Source organism: Lynx rufus, unplaced genomic scaffold (genome assembly GCF_022079265.1).
Source record: "Lynx rufus isolate CCGP_SWC_20201006 ecotype Redwood Valley unplaced genomic scaffold, mLynRuf1.p SCAF_8, whole genome shotgun sequence".
NCBI lineage: Eukaryota > Metazoa > Chordata > Mammalia > Carnivora > Felidae > Lynx > Lynx rufus.
The window spans coordinates 61,114,797-61,138,929 of record NW_025814896.1 but is presented as its reverse complement, the minus strand read 5'-3'; the positions used below and the strand labels follow the sequence as shown (position 1 = coordinate 61,138,929).

Below are 24,133 nucleotides of genomic sequence, written 5' to 3'. Positions count from 1 at the left end.
GAAAGTTGGCATAGCAATACTTATAACAAACAAAATAGACTTTTTCAAAGACCATAAAAGGAGACAAGGAAAGATACACCATATTCATAAAGAGATTAATCCAACAAGAAGATAGAACAATTGTAAATATTTATGCATCCAATATGAGAGTTCAGTCCATACACAAGGCGACTATTAACAGACACAAAAGGAAGAAATTGAGAGTATTACAACAACAGGAGGAGACTTTAATATCCCACTTACATTAATGGATAGATCGGACAGAAAATCATCAAGGAAACAGTAGCTTTGAATGATATATTGGACCAGATGGACTTAACAGATATATTCAGAACATTCTATTCAAAACCAGAAGAACATACATTCTTTTCAAGTGTACATGGAATATTCTCCAGAGGAGATCACCTAAAGCCTAAAACAAATCTCAATAAATTAAAAATATTGAAATCATATCTCATCTTTTCCAACCACAATGGTAGGGGTGTCTGGGTGGCTCAGTCAGTTAAGCATCTGACTCTTGGTTTTAGCTCAGGTCATGATCTCATGGTTTGTAAGTGTGAGCCCCACAATGGGCTCTGTGCTGACAGCGTGGAGCTTGCTTGGGATTCTCTCTCTCCCTTTCTCTCTGCCCCTCCCCTGCTCTCTCTCTCTCTCTTCCAAAATAAATAAATAAATGAACTTTAAAAATTTTATAAAACAATCACAAGAAAAAAATCAGGAAAGAACACAAATACATGGAAACTAAATATCATGCTACTAAATAATGAACAAGTCAACCAAGAAATCAAAGAGGAAATCAAAAAATGCATGCAGACACATGAAAATGAAAATATAACAGCTCCCAATCTTTGAGATGCAGCAAATGATGTTCTAAGAGGAAAGATTACAGCAATATAGGTCTACCTCAAGAAGCAAAAAAAATCTCAAATATACAACTGAACCTTACACATAAAGGACCTAGAAATAGAAGAACAAGGCCCAACACCAGTAGAAGGAAGTAAACAATAAAGATTCAAGCAAAAATAAATAACATAGAGACTAAAACAGATACAATATATCAATGAAATCATGAGCTGGTTCTTTGAAAAGATCAACAAAACTGCTATACCTTTAGCCGCACCCATTAGAGAGACAGAGATAGAGACAGAGAAAACCCAAGTAAATAAAATCAGAAATGAAGGAAGAGAAATAACAACCAATATCATAGAAAGGATTATGAGAAAATATTATGAAATATTATATGCCAACAAATTGGACAACCTAGAAGAAATGAATGCATTCCTAGAACCATATAATCACCCAAAATTGCATCAAGAAGAAATAGAAAATTTGAACAGACTAGCAATGATATTGAATTGGTAATCAAAAAACTCCCATCATACAAAATCCAGGACCAGATAGCTTCACAGGTGAATTCTACCAAACATTTAAAGAAGAGTTAATACCAAAGGAGAAGAGGCCAAGATGGCAGAACAGCAGAGAAGATTTTTTTGTGTCTCTCATTCCTGAAATACAGCCAGATAAACACTAAACCATCCTGCACACATAGAAAACTGATTTGAGGATTAACACAACAATCTGCACAACCTGAACCAGAGAACTCAGCATATATGCAGGGTGGAGAGATGAACTGGGGGAGAAAACTGGAGGGCAGAGAGCTGTTTTTGCTTGCAGAGAGAAGACAGAGATGGGGCGGGGGGAGAGTACAGAAAGAATCCCCCCGCCTGAAAGCAGCTGGAGAGAAAAGAAAGAGTACACAAGGGACTGAACAAAAAAGGGAGAAAGGAGAAAGGAGAGGGTTTAAATTCCATTAAGACTATATAAACAGAGGAAGCGCATAGTCTGAAACTCCTCAGCTCAATACCTGGCGGTGCTCTGGTGGGAAGGGTGAATCCCCAGGAGCAAAGACCAAGGTCCTCGGGGTCCTCAGGCCAGACAGGGAGAGGTGGTCCCCTGCTGGGAGGACATTTGGTAGAGGCTGTATGGCCTCCCCACAGGCAAAGGTCCCAGTGGAAGCCAGAGAACAACCACATTTTCTGGTGCTGGAACAAGGACATTCAAGTGGAGGCCTAGCACCAGATGTGTGTTGTGATTTTCCATAATCCCTGAAACGCTGCTGCTACACAATCGCATGACCTTTTCCTGGCTGGCACTGCGCCACAGTCTCTGGGCACTGGCAGCAGCGTGGTCTTCCAAACATTCCTGGGGACAGGCTGGCACCCGGCCATTGCTCAATGAGATCCTCCCTCAGGTCAAAGCTGGAGACCCTCAGAAGTGAGGGGTTGGGAAACACAGCCGCATCTGAGATAAAACTCAGGAGGGAGGTGCTGCCTGGCAACCTGATGACTTGGTCAGGGACAGTGTAAAAGCAGGGAGTGGATGGAAGCTGGAGACAAAGGAGGGGTGCGCAACTGCTGGTGGGGAGAGCAAAGACTTCTGATACTAGAGACTGGGTAGCTGAGTGACACCATTTTCACTCCTCCCACGCATGCACATACACACCTACAGGCGCCACAACAATCCACCCCAGTAAGCTAAGCAGCACCATCTAGTAGAGAACAGAGCCATTACACTAAGCCCCGCCCAACTGGGCCAACCTCACTCTTCAGGAACAACACAAGTCTCTCTGCCTGTTTAGTTTACAGACTATAAAGTACTTCATAGTTTGACTTCTAGGGGAAACCGATTTAATTTCAATCATACCACAGTTTGTTTGCTGGTCCATCTATTCAATTTTTTTTTCTTTTCTTATTCTTCAATACAGAAAGAGAAAAAATTTATTTTTATTTTCCATTTCTATTAAAAATATCTTCTTTAGTTTTCTACTATTTTTTTTACATTTTTGTAAATTTTTTAAACTCTATTTTTTACTTCCATTATTTCACTTTATTCTATCTCACTGTATTCATTTTTTCAAAATTTTAAACATTTTCCTTTTTCTTTTCTTATCTTTCCCCATTTCCTCTAATCTATCAAGCTCCTTTCAACAACCAGATAGACCAGAACACACCTAGGATCTAGCATCCTTTATTTGATTTTTTTGTGGTTTTTAAATTTTTTATTACATTATTATTTCCTTTTCTTCCTTCAAAATGACAAAACGAAGGAAATCACCCCAAAAGAAAGAACAGGAAGAGATGACAGCCAGGAACTTAATAAACAGATATAAGCAAGATGTCTGAATCAGAATTTAGAATCACGATAATAAGAATATTAGCTGGGGTTGAAAACATTAGAATCCTTTTCTGCGGAGATAAAAGCTAGTCAGGATGAAATTAAAAAATACTATAACAGCAGGAATCTCGAGGAGTGGCCATGGTGGCAAGGATGGATGAGGCAGAGCAGTGAATCAGCGATACAGAGGACAACTTATGGAGAATAAAGAAGCAAACAAAACAGTGAGACTAAGGCAAAAGAGCATGTTTTAAGAATTAGAGAAATCAGTGACTCATTAAAAAGGAACAACATCAGAATCATAGGGGTCCCAGAAGATGAAGAGAGAGAAAAAGGGGTAGAAGGGTTATGTAAGCAAATCACTGCAGAAAACTTTCCTAACCTGGGGAAAGTCACAGACATCAAAATCCAGGAGGCACAGAGGACTCCCATTAGATTCAACCCAAAAACAACCATCAACAAGGCATATCATATTCAAATTCACAAAATACTCAGGCAAGGAAAGAATCATGAAAGCAGCAAGGGAAAAAAGTCCTTAACCTACAAGGGAAGACAGATCAGGTTTGCAGACCTATCCACAGAAATCTGGCAGGCTAGAAAGGAGTGGCAGGATATATTCAATGTGCTGAATCAGAAAAATATGCAGCCAAGAATTCTTTATCCAGCAAGACTGTCATTCAAAATAGGAGAGATAAAAAATTTCCCAAACAAAAATTAAAGGAATTCATGGCCACTAAATCAGCTCTGCAAGAAAATTTAAGGGGAACTCTCTCAGGGGAGAAAAGACGGGGAAAAAAAAGAGAAACAGAGAGAGAGAGAGAGAGACCAAAAGCAACAAAGACTAAAAAGTACCAGAGAACACCACCAGAAACCCCAACTCTATAAGAAACATAATGGCAATAAACTTGTATCTTTCAATAAACTCGTATCTCACTGTAAACATCAATGGACTAAATGCTCCAATCAAAAGACATAGAGTAACAGAATGGATAAGAAAACAAGATCCATCTATATGGTGTTAACAAGAGACCCACTTTAGACCTAAAGACATCTTCATATTGAAAGTAAGGGGATAGAGAACCATCTATCATGCTAATGGTCAACGAAAGAAAGCCAGAGTAGCCATACTTATATCAGACCATCTAAACTTCAAAATAAAGATTGTAATAAGAGATGAAGAAGGTCATTATATAATAATTAAGGGATCTATCCACCAAGAAGACCTAACAATTGTGAACATTTATGCTCCAAATATGAAAGCACCCAAGTATATAAACCAATCAATCACAAACATAAAGAAACTCATTGGCTATAATAGCATAATAGTAGGGGACTTCAACACCCCACTTAGAGCAACGGACACACCATCTAAACAGGAAATCAATAAGGAAACAATGGCTTTGAATGACACACTGGACCGGATGGACTTAAAAGATATATTCAGAACATTTCATCCTAAAACAGTGGAATACAAATTCTTCTCCAGTGCACATGGAACATTCCTCAGAATAGATCACATTCTCGGACACAAATCAGCCCTCAACAAGCACAAAAAGATCGAGATCATACTGTGCATATTTTCAGTCCACAATGCTATGAAACTTGAAATCAACCACAAGAAAAAATGTGGAAGATAGCAAATAGTTGGAGACTAAAAAACATCCAACTAAACAATGAATGGGTTAAATAAGAAGTTAAGGAGGAAATTAAAAAATACATTTTGTTCTTTCTTAAAGATAATTTCTATAAGTTTATTGATATTCTTTGTTTAATGAGACATTATCATCATATCCTCCTTCACTTATTTAAACATTTTTCATTTAATTCTTTAAACATATTTATAGTGGATATTTTGAAATTTTGCCTGTCAAATTTGACATCTGATTTTTCTCATAGCAATTTTTGTTGTCTGCTACCTCCATCTGCTATTCCATTGATCTATTTGTCTCTATTCCATTGATTGATTTGTCTATTCTTTTACCAATCCTGTGCCATCTTAAACACTGCAGCACTATAGCAAATCTTTAAGTCAGGTTGTGTTCTCCTTTAGTATTGAATTTGCTATCTTGCCTTTCCATATAAACTTTATAATCAGTTTGTTAACATCCACAAAACTACATGCTGGAATTCTGGCTGAGATGGAATGAATCTATACATCAATTTGGGAAAACTAGCATCTTAACAATAACAAGCCTTTCTACCCATGAACATGGACTCTTTCTCCATTTATTTGGATCTTTGATTTCTTTCATCAAAGATTTATAACTTTTCCTTATATATAACTTGTACACATTTTGTTAGATTTGCATTTAAGTGTAAACACTTCCCAACTCATTTTATCAGGCCAGTATTATTCTGTTACCCCCCAAAAAAGATAAGATATTAATCACAAGGAAAGAAAATTATAGACCATTATCTCTTAGGAATATAGACACAAAATCCTCAACAAAATACTAGAAAACAAAATCCAGCAACATAAAAGTTAATTATACACCATGACTAAGGTGGGATTTACTCAGGAATACAAAGTTGGTTTAACATCTGAAAGCCAATTAATGTAATATACTGTATTTATAAAACAAAAAACAGACACCATGTGACCAAAGACACAGAAAAGGCATTTGAGGAAAAATCCCTCAACTAGCATAATAATGGTGAAACACTAAATGTTTTCCCCCTAAGATCAGGAAAAAGACAAGGATGTCCCTCTCCTCTTACCACTTCTATTTGCATTGCTCCAGAAGTTCTAGGTAGGGCAACTGACCAAAAAGAAATAAAAACATTCAGATTGGAAACAAAGTAAAAACTATCTGTTTGCAAATTACACAGTCTTGAATATAGAAAATTGCAAAGAATCCACTAAAAATGATGACAATGAAGAAGTTCAGCTAGGTTGTAGGATACAAGATGAATGTATAAAAATCAATTGTGTTTTTATGCATTCACATTGAATAATACCAAAATGAAAATAACAACCCTGTTACAATAGCATCCAAAAAAATAAAATACTTAGGAATAAATTTCACAAAAGAAGGCATAACTTATACTCTGAAAACAAAATATCATTGAAAGAAATTAAAGATTTAATAAATGAAACTAGAGCCAGTGTTCACTGATCAGAAGACTTAATAATGTTAGGATGGCTGTAGTTCCCAAATTATCTACAGATTCAAAATAATTCCTATCAGAACCTCAGGTGGCTTCTTTAAGAAATTGCAAAGTTGATCCTAAAATTCATATGGAAACTCAAAAGACCTAAAATAGCCAAAACAATCTTGAAAACAACAACAACAACAACAACAACAACAACAACAACCAAGGAAGACTCACACTTTCCCATTTCAAAACTTACTACAAGGCAATGGTAATTAAGACTGGGGTACTGCCATAAGGATAGACATATACATCAGTGGAATAGAATTAAGAACACAGAAATAAAATCATGTGCCTAAAATCTACTGATTTTCAATAAGGGTACCAAGAGCAAATGTTGATTAGACAACTAGATAGCCAGATGCAAAAGAATGAAGTTGGACCCTCACTTCACACTATGTACAAAAAATTAACTCAAAATGAAGCAAGGACCTAAGTGGGGGCTCAGAGCCTAATTTTTGAGGTGATAAAAATTTTCTAAAACTGTGGTAAAGGCTGCATAACTCTGTGAATATACTAAATTCATCTGAATTGTACACTTCCAATGGATGAACTGTATGGCATGTGAATCATAACTCAAAAAAGCTGTTACCAAATCCCACAAAGGTGTGTAGTATGATACAGCTAAAGCAGTGTGTAGAGAAAAATGTAAAATTCTAAACAACTATATTAAAGAAAAATGGCCTAAAACTAACCATCTAAGTGTTCACCTTAAAAATTTTTTATTTTTATTTGTTTACATTTTTTAAATAAGAGTAAATTAAACTTAAATGATGTAGAAGGAAAGAAATAATATTGAGAGGAAATCAATGAAATGTAAAACCAAGAATAAGTAAAAATCAATGAAATTAATACTGATACTTTGAAAAGATTAACATAATGATAAATTTCCAAGTAAACTGATGAAGAAAATTGAGAAAAGTCATGAATTATCAATACCAAGAATGCAAAAGGGATGCCATTAAAAATTACAAATAACTTTTTGACAACAAATTTGGCAACTTTGATGAAATGGACATATCTTAGAAAAACACAAATTGCCAAAAGTGATTTAAGAAAAAATAGAAAATCTGAATAGCTCCAAATCAATTTAAAATTTCAAGTAATTGAAAATCTACCCCTGCCCACATTTTCTGGCCCATATGGTTTCATTTGTGAATTCTACCAACAGTTAAAGAAAAAATAATAACAATATACTAACTAGAATAGAGAAAGGAACACATCCATTTATTCTATGAGGCAGCATTAACCTGGCTAACATACCTCAGTAATTTATAAAGCAGATTAACAATATCTGACAATGACATTACAAGACAATCATAGATCAATATCCTCATGAAACAGATGCAAAAATATACAACAAAATATTATAATTTAACAATTTATTTAAAATATTAGCAATCTAGGGGCGCCTGGGTGGCGCAGTCGGTTAAGCGTCCGACTTCAGCCAGGTCACGATCTCGCGGTCCGTGAGTTCGAGCCCCGCGTCGGGCTCTGGGCTGATGGCTCAGAGCCTGGAGCCTGTTTCCGATTCTGTGTCTCCCTCTCTCTCTGCCCCTCCCCCGTTCATGCTCTGTCTCTCTCTGTCGCAAAAATAAATAAACGTTGAAAAAAAAAAAAATTTAAAAAAAATAAAATAAAATAAAATAAAATAAAATATTAGCAATCTAATAATTTATTTTAAAGGGTAATATATCATGACCAACTGGATTTATTACAGGAATATATTTTTAAAATTTTTTAATTTTTATTGAGTAAATTCTACCCTCAACACAGAGCATGAACTCACAACCCCGAGGTTAAGAGTCATATGCTCCACTGACTGAGCCAGCCAGGCATCTCTCCATGATTGATTTTTAAAAATCAATCAATAAGGAGAAGATGGCAGCATAGGAGGATGCTGGGCTCACCGTGTCCTGCTGATCACTTAGGTTCCACCCATATCTGCCTAAATAACCCAGAAAACCACCAGAAGACTAACAGAATGGACTCCCTGGAGCCCAGTGTACACAAGAGGCCCACAGAAGAAGTTAGGAAGGGCGGAGAAGCAGTGCGCACTACACGGATTGGCAGGAGGGAGCCAGGGCAGTGGAGGGGCAGCCTTCCAGGAAAGGCAGAACCCCTGAAGTCTGGCTTGCAATAGCGGAGGGGCCGGACTCTGTGAGTTCTGACAGCCAGCAGGACGTAACATCTGGAATGTTAAAAGTCAACAGCTCTGCTCTCGGAGAATGGGGAGGGCGAGAGGACACAGGGAGGGAGAGATGTTGAGCCCCAGAAGACAGAGCTCAGCTCGGCAGAGGAACACAGGTGCTGGCCAGCGCCATCTCCCTCTCCCATCCCCCAGCCAAAATTCAAAAAAGAACCAGTTCCTGTCACCAAATTTAGAATAATTTCTAAATTATTCTAATAGTAACAAAATTAATTGCTGGACTTGAAAAAAGTATAGAGGACAGCAGAGAATCTATTACTACAGAGATCAAGGGACTAAGAAACAGTCATGAGGAGCTAAAAAATGCTCTAAATGAGTTGCCAAATACAATGGAGGCAACCGCAGCTTGGATTGAAGAGGCAGAGGAGAGAATAGGTGAATTAGAAGATAAAATTATGGAAAAAGAGGAAGCTGAGAAAAAGAGAGATAAAAAAAATCCAGGAGTATGAGGGGAGAATTTGAGAACTAAGCAATGCAATCAAGCATAACAATATCCATATAATAGGGATTGCAGAAGAAGAAGAGAGAGAGAAAGGGGCGGAAGGTGTACTTGAACAAATCATACTTGAGAACTTCCCTGATCTGGGGAAGGAAACAGGCATTGAAATCCAAGAGGCACAGAGAACTCCCTTCAGACGTAACTTGAATCGATTTTCTGCGTGATATATCATAGTGAAACTGGCAAAATACAAGGATAAAGAGAAAATTCTGAAAGCAGCTAGGGATAAACACACTCTAACATACAAAGGGAGACCGATAAGACTAGTGATGGATCTATCTACTGAAACTTGGCAGGCCAGAAAGGAATGGCAGGAAATCTTCAATGTGATGAACAGAAAAAATATGCAGCCAAGAATCCTTTATCCAGCAAGTCTGTCATTCAGAATAGAAGGAGAGATAAAGGTCTTCCCAAACAAACAAAAACTGAAGGAATTCATCACCACTAAACCAGACCTACAAGAGATCCTAAGGGGGATTCTGTGACTGAAATGTTGCAAGGACCACAAAGTACCAGAGACATCACTATAAGCATGAAACCTACAGACATCACAATGACTCTAAACCCATATCTTTCTATGATAATGCTGAATGTAAATGGACTAAATGTTCCAACCAAAAGACATAGGGTATCATAATGGATAAAAAAAAAAAAACCAAGACCCATCTATTTGCTGTCTACAAGAGACTCATTTTAGACCTGAGGACACCTTCAGATTGAAACTGAGGGGATGGAGAACTATTTATCATGCTACTGGAAGTCAAAAGAAAGCTGGAGTAGCCATACTTATATCAGACAAACTAGACTTTAAAGGCTGGAACAAGAGATGAAGAAGGGCATTATATAATAATTACAGGGTCTATCCATCAGGAAGAGCTAACAATTATAAATGTCTATAAACCGAATACAGGAGCCCCCAAATATATAAAACAATTAATCACAAACATAAGCAACCTTATTGATAAGAATGTGGTAATTGCAGGGGACTTTAATACTCCAATTACAACAATGGATTGATCATCTAGACACAGGATCAATAAACAAACAAGGGCCCTGAAGGATACATTGGACCAGATGGACTTGACAGATACATTTAGAACTCTGCATCCCAAAGCAACAGAATATACTTTCTTCTCAAGTGCACATGGAACATTCTCCAAGAGAGATCACATACTGAGTCACAAAACAGCCCTTAATAAGTATACAAGAACTGAGATCATACCATGCATACTTTCAGACCACAATGCTATGAAACTTGAAATCAACCACAGGAAAAAGTCTGGAAAACCAAAGAGCATGGAGGTTAAAGAACATCCTACTAAAGAATGAATGGGTCAACCAAGCAATTAGAGAAGAAATTAAAGAATATATGGAAACAAATGAAAATGAAAATACAACAATCCAAATGCTTTGGGATGCAGCGAAGGCAGTCCTGAGAGGAAAATACATTGCAATCCAGGCCTATCTCCAGAAACAAGAAAAATCCCAAATACAAAATCTAACAGCATACCTAAAGGAAATAGAAGCAGAACAGTAAAGACACCCCAAACCCAGCAGAAGAAGAGAAATAATAAAGATCAGAGCAGAAATAAACAATATAGAATCTAAAAACACTGTAGAGCAGGTCAACGAAACCAAGAGTTGGTTTTTTGAAAAAATAAACAAAATTGATGAACTTCTAGCCAGGCTTCTCAAAAAGAAAAGGGAGATGACCCAAATATATAAAATCATGAATGAAAATGGAATTATTACAACCAATCCCTCAGAAATACAAGCAATTATCAGGGAATACTATAAAAAATTATATGCCAACAAACTGGACAACCTGGAAGAAATGGACAAATTCCTAAGCACCCACCCACTTCCAAAACTCAAACAGGAAGAAACAGAAAACTTGAACAGATCCATAACCAGCAAAGAAATTGAATCAGTTAACAAAAATCTCCCAACAAATAAGAGTCCAGGACCAGATGGCTTCCCAGGGGAATTCTACCAGACATTTAAAGCAGAGATAATACCTATCCTTCTTGAGCTGTTCCAAAAAATAGAAAGGGAAGGAAAATTTCCAGACTCATTCTATGAAGTCAGCATCACTTAGATTCCTAAACCAGACAGAGACCCAGCAAAAAAAGAGAACTATAAGCCAATATCCCTGATGAATATGGATGCAAAAATTCTCAATAAGATACTAGCAAATCGAATTCAACAGCATATAAAAATTATACACCATGATCAAGTGGGATTCATTCCTGGGCTGCAGGGCCAGTTCAACATTCACAAATCAATCAATGTGATACATCACATTAATAAAAGAAAAGATAAGAACCTTAGGATCCTGTCAATCGATGCAGAAAAAGCTCTTGACAAAATTCAGCATCCTTTCTTAATAAAAACCCTTGAGAAAGTCGGGAGAGAAGGAACATACTTAAACATCATAAAAGCCATTTATGAAAAACCCACAGCTAACATCATCCTCAATGGGGAAAAACTGAGAGCTTTCCCCCTGAGATCAGGAACACGGCAGGGATGTCCACTCTCACCGCTGTTGTTTAACATAGTGTTGGAAGTGCTAGCATCAGCAATCAGACAACAAAAGGAAATCAAAGGCATCAAAACTGGCAAAGATGAAGTCAAGCTTTCACTTTTTGCAGATGACATGATATTATACATGGAAAACCCAATAGACTCCACCAAAAGTCTGCTAGAACTGATATATGAATTCAGCAAAGTTTCAGGATACAAAATCAATGTACAGAAATCAGTTGCATTCTTATACACTAATAATGAAGCAACAGAAAGACAAATAAAGAAACTGATCCCATTCACAATTGCACCAAGAAGCATAGAATACCTTGGAATAAACCTAACCAAAGATGTAAAAGATCTATATGCTGAAAACTATAGAAAGCTTATGAAGGAAATTGAAGAAGACATAAAGAAATGGAAAAACATTCCCTGCTCATGGATTGGAAGAATAAATATTATTAAATATACCCAAAGCAATCTACACATTCAATGCAATCCCAAGGAAAATTGCACGAGCATTCTTCTCAAAGATAGAACAAGCAATTCTAAAATTTGTATGGAACCAGAGAAGACCCCGAATAGCCAAAGTAATTTTGAAGAAGATCAAAGCAGGAGGCATCACAATCCCAGACTTTAGCCTCTACTACAAAGCTGTCATCATCAAGACAGCATGGTATTGGCACAAAAACAGACACATAGACCAATGGAATAGAATAGACCCCAGAACTAGACCCACAAACGTATGGCCAACTCATCTTTGACAAAGCAGGAAAGAACATCCAATGGAAAAAAGTCTCTTTAACAAATGGTACTGGGAGAACTGGACAGCAACATGCAGAAGGATGAAACTAGACCACTTTCTTACATCATTCACAAAAATAAACTCAAAATGGATAAAGGACCTGAATGTGAGACAGGAAACCATCAAAATCCTAGAGGAGAAAGCAGGAAAAAAACCTCTCTGACCTCAGCTGCAGCAATTTCTTAGCAATTTCTTACTTGACACATTTCCAAACGCAAGGGAATTAAAAGCAAAAATGAACTATTGGGACCTCATGAAGATAAAAAGCTTCTGCACTGCAAAAGAAACAATCAACAAAACTAAAAGGCAACCAATGGAATGGGAAAAGATATTTGCAAATGACATATCGGACAAAGGGCTAGTATCCAAAATCTATAAAGAGCTCACCAAACTCCACACCTGAAAAAAAAAAATAATCCAGTGAAGAAATGGGCAAAAAACATGAATAGACACTTCTCGAAAGAAGACATCCAGATGGCCAACAGACACATGAAAAGATGCTCAACGTCGCTCCTCATCAGGGAAATACAAGTCAAAACCACACTCAGATACCACCTCACACCAGTCAGAGTGGCTAATATGAACAAATCAGGAGACTATAGATGCTGGAGAGGATGTGGAGAAACGGAAACCCTCTTGCACTGTTGGTGGGAATGCATACTGGTGCAGCCACTCTGGAAAACAGTGTGGAGGTTCCTCAAAAAATTAAAAATAGATCTACCCTATGACCCAGCAATAGCACTGCCAGGAATTTACCCAAGGGATACAGGAGAGCTGATACATAGGGGCACTTGTACCCTAATGTTTATAGCAGCACTTTCAACAATAGCCAAATTATGGAAAGATCCTCAATGTCCATCAACTGATGAATGGATAAAGAAATTGTGGTTCATATACAGAATGGAATACTACGTGGCAATCAGAAAGAATTAAATATGGCCTTTTGTAGCAACGTGGATGGAACTGGAGAGTGTTAGGCTAAGTGAAATAAGTCATAGAGAGGAAGACAGATACCATATGTTTTCACTCTTATGTAGATCCTGAGAAACTTAATAGAAGACCATGGGGGAGGAGAAGGAAACAAAAAAAGGTTAGGGAGGGAGGGAGCCAAACATAAGAGACTCTTAAAAACTGAGAACTGAGGGTTGATGGGAGGTGGGATGGAGGGGAAAGTGGGTGATGGGCATTGAGGAGGGCACCTGTTGGAATGAGCACTGGGTGTTGTATGGAAACCAATTTGACAATAAATTTCATATTTAAAAAAAAATAAATAAATAAGGTAAGAAAAAAATTAAAATTAAAAAAATCAATGTATTAACCATTTTAACAAGCCAAAAATATAAAAATAAAAATGATATGACCATCTCAATATTTGCAGAAAAGGCATTTGATGAAATTCTATACCCATTCATGATAAAAATTCTAAGTAAACTTAGAAGAGAAGGTCTTCAACCTGATAAAATGTTTCTACAAAAACATGCAGCTAATATCATAGTCAAAAAAGAAATACTGAATGCTTTTTCCTTAAGATGACAAATGAGGCAAAGATGTCCACTCTCATCACTTTGTTCAATACCAGACAGAAAAGAAAGGCATTCAGATTGGAAAAAAAAAAGGAAAACTATCTTTATATGCAAAGGACATGACTGTATTATGTAGAAAATCCTTTAAAATCTGCCAAAAAAAAAAAAAACCTACTAGAACTAAAAAAATTGAATTTAAGCAATATTACAGAATAAAAGATAACAAAATTCTACCTTATTTCTGTGTATAGACTATCAAAAACTGCAATACAAAATTTAGGAATGAAATATCATTTTCAATGGCATTTTAAAAACCTATGAGATAAGGATAATAACAATATATGTATATAATATCTGTACACTAAAAAGTATAAAACATGTGGATAGACTATATTTATGTCCCCAAAGATTCATTATTGTTAAGATCTTCAACTTGCTCCATATTGATCTGTACATTCAATACCATGCTATCAAACTCCATATAAGTTTTTTTCTGTAGAAAATAACTCATTCTAAAATTTATATGGAAATGAAGAGGTCCCATAACACCAGACCTTCTCAGAAAGAACACATTTGGAGGATTCACACTAATTCATTTGAAGACTTTCTGTAAGGCTATATTAATTAATGAAGCTTTATACGATACTGGCTTACTATGACACTGGCTAAGAATAGACATATATATCCATGGACAGAAGAGTTCAGAAATAGATCCATACCAAAAAAAGAAAAAAAAGAAATAGATCCAGACAAACAGGATTATTTTATTTTTGCTAAAAGTTCTTAGATAACTCAGTGGTGAAATACCATCTTTTCAACAAATAGCACTGGACAACTTCAAATCATGTGGGGAAAAAAATAAACCTCGATCATTATCTTACATCATACATAACTATTAATTCAAAATGTATCATAGACTACAATACAAAAGTGTAAGATTTCTGGAAGAAGAAAAGAAGAAAGCCGATGCATCTTGTTGTATGCAAAGATTTATGAGATAGGACACAGAAATACCAAGTAGGAAAAAAAAAACTGATAAACTAGACTTGACCAAAAATTTAAAACCTCTGCTCTTCAAAAGACTTAAAAAGGCAAGCCAATGACTAGGAGAAAATATTTAAAATTATACATATCTGACAAAGAAACATCTAGAGTGTTCCAAAAAATTCTTACAACTTAGTAACAGGAATCATAATAAAAAGATGGGCAACAGATTTGAACAGACACTTCGCAAAAGATATTTTCATGATCATTAAGAATGTGGAAAGCTGCACTACATTATTAGTTAAAAAGGAAATGCAAACTAAAACTACAATGTGACAATACATGTGTCAGGAAAAATGGAGAACCACTGGAACTCTCATTCAATGCAAATGGGAGAGTAAAGTGATACAATCAGTTTGCAAAATAGTTTGTCAGTTTCTTACAAAGTTAAGCCTACTTATATGATCCAGCAATTCTGCTGCTAGTTTTTTACCCTAGAAAAAGTGAAAATTTATGCACAAAGACTTGTGCATGATGTTCATAGCTGTTTATTCATAATGGCCAAAAACTAGAAACAATCTGTTATAAACTAAATTGTGTCCCCTTAAAATGCATATGTTGAAGCCCTAACACCCCAGGATAACTCTACTTGGAGACAGGGCCTTTATGAAGGTGATTAAGGCTAAACGAGACCATAAGAATGGAGATTTAATCAAATATGACTGTGCCCCTACAAGAAGAATCACCAGGGATGCACATGCACAAAAGAAAGGCCTTGTGAGGACATAGTAATAAGGTGGCCAATCTGCAGACCAAGTTAAGAGGCCTCAGAAGAAACTTAAACTGCCATCACCTTGATCTTGGACTGCCAAACTCCAGAACTGAGAGAACATAAATTTATACTGTTTAAGCCACCCAATCTGCAGTATTTTATTTCACCAGAGTTAGCAGACTAATGCACACATTAAATGTCCGTTAATAGGTGAATAAACAGATTGTGATATGGCTATGCAATGGAACACTATTCAACAATATGAACTAATGAATGAACTAACATGCAACAACATGTATGAACTTCAACATCATTACGGTGAGTGAGACAAGTTAAAACACAAATAAATACTTACTGTCTGATTCCATTTGTATAAAATTTTAGAGAAAGCAAATCTTATCTATAGTGACAGAAAGAAAACCAGTAATTGCTTAGGGATTGGGATGGATTGACTGCAAAAGGACTTGAAGGAATGTTAGGAAGGTGACGGAATGTTCTATACTATAACATGATTATACAGATGACTGTGAAAACGTATTCATTTGTCAAAACTCATCTGATCATAATGAGAATTTTTTATTGTATGTAAGTCACATTTCAATATAGATGGTTAAAAATTAGTTTAAGTAGAGAGTTATTCAGGTGACTCATTACACATTTATATTTTCATCATAAATATATAAAATGCTGAACTAATAGCAGCCTTAAAAATATGGCAAAAACTGAGAAAATCATTCACAGAAAAATAGACAAATCCACAGTTATAGAGGAGGATCTTAAGACATTTCTTTCAGTAACTAAAAATCAAAAATACAAATTTGGTAAGGGTTTTTAAGAACTGAATGACACTGTTAACAAGCCTAATCACATGTATATATAAATATGCTATATATAAATACATATAACATACATATGCCCCCCGAAATAAGTGAATACACCTGCTTTTCAAGCTCATTTAGAGTATTATCAAATATTGTGTACCCTGCCACTAAGCAAGCCTTAACAGATATCAATAAGTTAATATCATATAAGCCATATTATTTCATCATAATATACAACAAAACTAGATATAAAAAATAGAATAATAATATCAAGTCCCCTGTGCATTGGAAATTTTAAAAATAGCTTCAGTGATCATAATTACTTTGGATATAAACAGACCAAACACTCCAATCAAAAGGCACAGAGTATCAGAATGAATAAAAAATCAAGATCCATCTATATGCTGCTTATAAAAGACTCATTTTAGACCTAAAGACACTTGCAGATTGAAAGTGAGGGGATGGAGAAACATTTATCATGCAAACCAATGTCAAAGGAAAGCCAGAGTGTAATGCATATATCAGACAACTACACTTTAAAACAAAGACTATAACAGAGACAAAGAAGGGCATTATATAATCATAAAGGGGACAATCCAAGAAGAAGATATAACAATTGTAAAAATTTTTACACTCAACATGAGAGCACCCAATATATAAAACAATTAATAACAAACATAAAAGAACTCATTGATAATAACATAATAATAGTAGGGGACTTTAACACCCCACCTGTATCAATGGACAGATCATCAAAACAGAAAATAAACAAGAAAACAATGACTTTGAATGACACACTGGACCAGATGGACTTAACATATATTCAGAATATTCCATCCTAAAACAGCAGAATATTCATTCGTTTCAAGTGCACATGGAACATTCTCCAGAATAGATCACATTTTAGGTCACAAAACTGGCCCCAACAAGTACAAAAACATTGAAATCATATCATACACCTTTTCTGACCATAATGCTATGAATCTAGAAGTCAACCACAAGAAAAAGTTCAAAAGACCACAAATACATGGAGGTTAGATAACATGCTACTAAATAATGAATGGGTCAACCACGAAATCAAAGAAGAAATTTAAAAATACCTGGAAACAAATGAAAATGAAAACACAATGGTCAAAAACCTTGGGGAAGCAGCAAAAGTGGTCCTAAGAGGGAAGTATATAGAAATACGGCCTATCTCACAAAGCAAGAAAAATCTCAAATATACAATTCTAACCTTACACCTAAAGGAGCTAGAAAAAGAAAAAATGAAGCCTATCCCAGCAGAATGAAGGAAATAATAAAGATTAGAACAGAGATAAATGATATAGAAACTAAAAAAACAATAGAACAGATCAATGAAACTAGGAGCTGGTTCTTTAAAAAAATTCATAAAATTGATAAACCTCTAGCCAGACTTATCAAAAACAAAAGAGAAAGCATCCAAATAAATAAAATCATGAATGAGAAAGGAGAAATAACAACCAAAAAAAAATGCAAACAATTACAAGAGAATACTATGAAAAACTATATGCAAACAAAGGACAACCTGGATGAAATAGATAAATTCCTAGAAACATATAAACCACCAAAACTGAAATAGGAAGGGAAAAAAAAAAAAAACTTGAACAGACTGATAAACAGCAAAGAAATTGAATCAGTGATAAAAAAAAAAAACAAAAAACAAAAAACACACACTCCCAACAAACAAAAGTCCAGAGCCAGATGGCTTCACAGGCAAATTCTACCAAACATTTAAAGAAGAGTTAATACCTATTCTTCTCAAACAATTCCAAAAAATAGAAAAGAAAGGAAAACTTCCAAATTCATTCTATGAGGCCAGCATTACCCTGATACCAAAAGTAGATAAAGACTTCACTAAAAAGAAAACTACAGGCTAATACCCCTGATGAACATGGATGCAAAAATGTAAAAATTCTCAATAAAAACTAGCAAAACTGAATCCAATAACACATTAAAAAAATCATTCACCACAATCAAGTGGGATTTATTCCTGGGTTGCAAGGGTAGTTCAATATTCATAAATCAAATAATGTGATACACCACATTGATAAAAGAAAGCATAAGAACCATACAATCATTTCAACAGAAAACACATTTGACAAAGTACATCTATTCATGATAAAAACCCTCAACAAAATAGGTTTAGGGAGAACATACCTCAACATAATAAAGGCCATATATGAAAAACCCACAGATAATATCATCATCATCAGTGGGGAAAAGCTGAGAGCTTTTCCTCTAGAGTCAGGAACAAGACAAGGATGTCCACCCTCACCACTGTACCACCACTAGTACCACTAGTACTGGAAGTCCTAGACACAGCAATCAGACAACAAAAAGAAATAAAAGGCATCCAAATTGGCAAGGAGAATGTAAAAGTTTCACTATTTTCAGATGAGATGATACTCTATATAGAAAATCCAAAACCCTCTGCCAAAACCTGCTAGAAATGATACACAAATTCAGTAAAGTTGCAAAAGTTCAGTAAAGGATACAAAATTAACATACAGAAATCTGTTGCCTTTCTATACACCAATAATGAAGCAGCAGAAAAAGAAATTAAGGAATCAATCCCATTGGCAATTGCACCAAAAACCATAAGGAACCTAGGAATAAACCTAATCAAAGAGGTGAAAGACCTGTACTCTGAAAACTATAAAACACTGATGAAAAAAACTGAAGAACAAAGAAATGGAAAGACATTCCATGTTCATGGATTGAAAGAACAAATATTGTTAAAATGTCTCTACTACCCGAAGTAAGCTACAAATTAAAGGCAATTCCTATCAATATACCAATCACATTTTTCACAGACTGAGAACAAACATTCCTAAAATTTGTATGGAACCACAAAAGACCTTGAATAGCCAAAGCAACCTTGAAAAAGAAAAGCAAAGCTGGAGGTATCACAATTCCAAATTTTAAATTACACTACAAAGCTGTAGTGATCAAAACAGTATGGTACTGGCCCAAAAATAGACACATAGATCAATGGAACAGAATAGAAAACCCAGAAATAAACCCACAGCTATATGGTCAATTAATCTTCAACAAAGCAGGAAAGAATGTCCAATGGGAAAAAGGCAGTCTCTTCAACAAATGGTGCTGGGAAAACTGGAGAGCAACATACAAAAGAATGAAACTGGGCCAATCTCTTACACCAAACACAAAACTAAATTCAAAGTGGATTAAAGACCTAATTTTGAGACCCCAAAACATCAAGATCCTAGAGGAGTACACAGACAGTAACCTCTTTGACAACAGCTGTAGCAACTTCTTTCTAGATACGTCTCCTGAGGCAAGGGAAACAAAAGCAAAAATAAATTATTGGGATTTCATCAAAATAAAAAGCTTCTGCACAGCAAAGGAAACAATCAACAAAACTAAAAGGTAACCTACGGGATGGGAGAAGATATTTGCAAATGAGAAATGAGGAATGATAAAGGGTTAGTATCCAAAATCTATAAAGAACTTATCAAACTCAACACCCAAAATATGAATAATCCAATTAAAAATGGACAGAAGACACGAATAGATACTTTTCCAAAGAAGACATCCAGATGGGCAGCAGACATGTGAAACAATGCTCAACATCACTCATCATCAGAGAATAAAAATGAAGATTACAATGAAATATTACCTCATTCCATGAGAAAAAATGAAATATGGCCTTTTGTAGCAACGTGGATGGAACTGGAGAGTGTTATGCTAAGTGAAATAAGCCATACGGAGAAAGACAGATACCATATGGTTTCACTCTTATGTGGATCCTGAGAAACTTAACAGGAACCCATGGGGGAGGGGAAGAAAAAAAAAAAAAGAGGTTAGAGTGGGAGAGAGCCAAAGCATAAGAGACTGTTAAAAACTGAGAACAAACTGAGGGTTGATGGGGGGTGGGAGGGAGGGGAGGGTGGGTGATGGGTATTGAGGAGGGCACCTTTTGGGATGAGCACTGGGTGTTGTATGGAAACCAATTTGTCAATAAATTTCATATATATAAAAAAAATAAAAAATAAAAAAAAAAGAAAGCAAGCGTGTCAGGGGAATTAAATAAATTTGTATATCTCTGTTAACAAAAAAAAAAAAAAGAAATATTACCTCATTCCTGTCAGAAGGGCTAAAATAAAAAACACAAGAAACAGTAGATGTTGGCAAGGATGTGGAGAAAGGGGAACCCCTCCTGCACTGATGGTGGGAATGCAAACTGGTGTAGCTACTCTGAAAAACAGATGGATGTTCCTCAAAAAGTTAAAAAAAGAACTACCCTATGATCCAGCAATTGCATTACTAGGTATTCACCCAAAGAATACAAAATACTAATTCAAAGGGATACATGTACCCCAGTGTTTATAGCAGCATTAACTACAATAGCCAAATTATGGAAACAGCTCATGTGTCCATCAGCTGATGAATGGATAAAAGAAGATGTGGTATACTTATACAATGAAATATTACTCAGCCATCAAAAAGAATGACATCTTGCCATTTGCAACAACATGGAAGGAGCTAGAGAGTATTACGCTAAGTGAAGTAAGTCAGTCAGAGAGACAAATACCATATGATTTCACTCATGTGGAATTTAAGAAACAAAATAAATAAGCAAGAGGGAAAAAAAGAGAGAGGGAGGCAAACCAAGAAACAGATTCTTGACTATAGAGAACAAACTGATGGTTACCAGAGGGGAGGTTGGTGGAGGACTCGGGGAAATAGAGGATGGGGATTAAGGAGGGCATTTGTGATAAGCACTAAGTGTTGTATGAAAGTTTTGAATCACTATATTGTACACCTGAAACTAATATTACACTATATGTTAACTAACTGGAATTTAAATAAAAACTTAAAAAAAGAAAATAAAGTAGTTAAAATTTTTGAAAAAAATAAATAACTTCAGTGATCAAAAATAAATCGTTATTAAAATAAATCATTATTGAACTAGGTAATACTTTTAAATGAATGGCAATAAAAGCATTACCTCAAAACTTGTAGGATGCAGCCAAAGAAATTCATACAAAAGAAGAAAGATGTTAAATTATGGAATTTGATATATTTATTTTATAATGTATTTGAAAGAGTTTAATAAGGACAAAGGATAGCCAAAATAATTTGGGGGAACATTAATCCCAGATATCAAGACTTAACATAAAACTATAGAAGTTTCAAGAGTTTATTGTTGGCAAACAGATAAAGTTATGAATGGAACAGAACAAATGGAAATTTATTTTTATGACAAAGTAGACTTATAATTCAGTGAATAAAGAATGGGGATATCCATCTACAAAAATAAAAAATTACATCTCTATGTCAAACCACACACAATTCAACCTCAAGTGGATTAAATATCTAAATGTAAAGGGCAAAATTCCACATACTTTTAGAATTTTAGAAGAACCTTTAAAAGAAAATTATGGAAAGAGCCTAAATGTCCATCAACTGATGAATGGATAAAGAAATTGTGGTTTATATACACAATGGAATACTACGTGGCAATGAGAAAAAATGAAATATGGCCTTTTGTAGCAACGTGGATGGAACTGGAGAGTGTGATGCTAAGTGACATAAGCCATACAGAGAAAGACAGATACCATATGGTTTCACTCTTATGTGGATCCTGAGAAACTTAACAGGAACCCATGGGGGAGGGGAAGGAAAAAAAAAAAAAAAAAAAAAAAAGGACGTTAGAGTGGGAGAGAGCCAAAGCATAAGAGACTGTTAAAAACTGAGAACAAACTGAGGGTTGATGGGGGGTGGGAGGGAGGGGCGGGTGGGTGATGGGTATTGAGGAGGGCACCTTTTGGGATGAGCACTGGGTGTTGTATGGAAACCAATTTGTCAATAAACTTCATATAAAAAAAAAAAAAGAAAATATAAGAAAATATCTTTCTATTCTTGGAATAGCAAAGGATTTCTTAAAGAAGACATATAAACATAAACCATATTTGGGAGAGATTGACAATAATTCTGACAGCATCAGAATTTAAAACTTCTGTTTATATTCCAAGCACAATGAAAAGACAAGTAACAGCAAAAGAGGATAACTATAATACCTTTAAATTTTTTTAAGTTTATTTATTTATTTTTGAGAGTGAGAAAGAGAGAGTATGTGTGTGTGTGCACAAGCAGGGGAGGGGCAGAGAGAGAGAGAGAGAGAGAGAGAGACAGAGAGAGAGAATCCCAAGCAGGCTCCACAATGTCAGCACAGAACCCTATTTGGGACTTGAACTCAAACCATGAGATCATGACCTGAGCCGAAATCAAGAGTCAGACGCTTAACTGAGCCACCCAGGCATCCCAGCTATAATATCTTTCAAAGGATTATTACCAAGAGTATATAGATAATCCTGATAAGTCAATATGAAAAAGATAAATAACCCAATAGAAAAATGAGCAAAGTTTACAAAAATTCATTCAAGAGAAAATTTATAGAGGAGGAATTCTGAATGGCCAAGAAATAAGAAAAAATTCTCAATTTCACTTGTAATCAAGGAAACAGAAAACAAAAAGTATAGAAAACATTTTAAAGTTTGATAATATCAAGTATTGCTTAGTACTTGAGAAAATACCAACTCCATGATTTCTGATGAAATGGTAAAATTTTAGAGAGCAATACAATACTTCGAAGAGTTAAACCTGCCCTGTTATTCCACTTCTACTAATAAACCCAGAGAAATATATACCCGAGGAGAAACATAAAAGAATGTTTGTTGCAGCATTTTATTAAAGAAAAAGTGAAGACAATTAAATTTCCTTTAATATGGGAATGAATTTTAATATTTACACAATGACTATAAGATGCAACTGTTTAGATCTATACTTTGTGTATCACATAGATAAATTTCAAAATTATAATATTGAGCAAAAAAGGCAAATTACAAATGGATATCTAGAGTATCACTTAAAAACCTAAAGCACACAAAACAACGGTATATATCATTTGTGGGTGATAGATATGTAGAAGAAGCATAAACATATGCAAAAGAGTTATACAACTGACAAGAAAGTTATTCACACCAGTCATGAGGGAGGCAAGAGGGAAAAGGATGAGTTCTATCTGTAATATTTTGTTTCTTTACATAAAGAGAAACTTGAAGCAACAGTGGAAAATATTAGCATCCTTCAACCGGTGAGATGTGTGTATGTGTTTTATTTACTTTTTTTTGCACTTTTTTGGTATGTTTGAAATAGTTCCTAACTTTTAAAAATGCTAAAGATTATTCTAGTTGTAGGGTAGATAATAGATTAGAGCAAAACCAGAGTGGGTATTGGAGAACAATTAGGCTACAATTCATAGTATATTTAAATAATTTAAGTGTTTGTTTATATATTTAATTTATGGAATGCCAAACAAAACTCTTCCAAAATGATGTAGAATGTCCCACCAATACATTTTCCCAAACTTACCTGCTCGACCTCTCTGTTGAGAGAATCTACTTTTTCTTTTAATCTGTTACCTTCTGCCTCAGCAGTAATAAGTTCTAATTTGAGGGTATTGTTATCTGCCTCTGCTTGACGGGCCTTATTTTCCCAGTTTTCAGCATCTTCATTGGCTTTTCGGAGTTGGTCCATAATTTGCCGGTTCTCAGATTCCTAAAAAGCAATTTTAGGACTTACTTTAAAAGATGTAAAATGGTCAACATACAATATAAAGTAAA

General features: G+C 35.3%; 1 protein-coding gene across 1 annotated transcript in view; it reads right to left on the bottom strand.

The window, feature by feature from the left end:
* TSGA10 (testis specific 10) overlaps positions 1-24,133 on the bottom strand; it is a 165,311-nt gene that overhangs the window by 70,637 nt on the left and 70,541 nt on the right. The window contains exon 15 of the mRNA XM_047069097.1: positions 23,883-24,068. Coding sequence (XP_046925053.1) covers positions 23,883-24,068 — 186 coding nt within the window. The remainder of the gene's footprint in view (positions 1-23,882; positions 24,069-24,133) is intronic.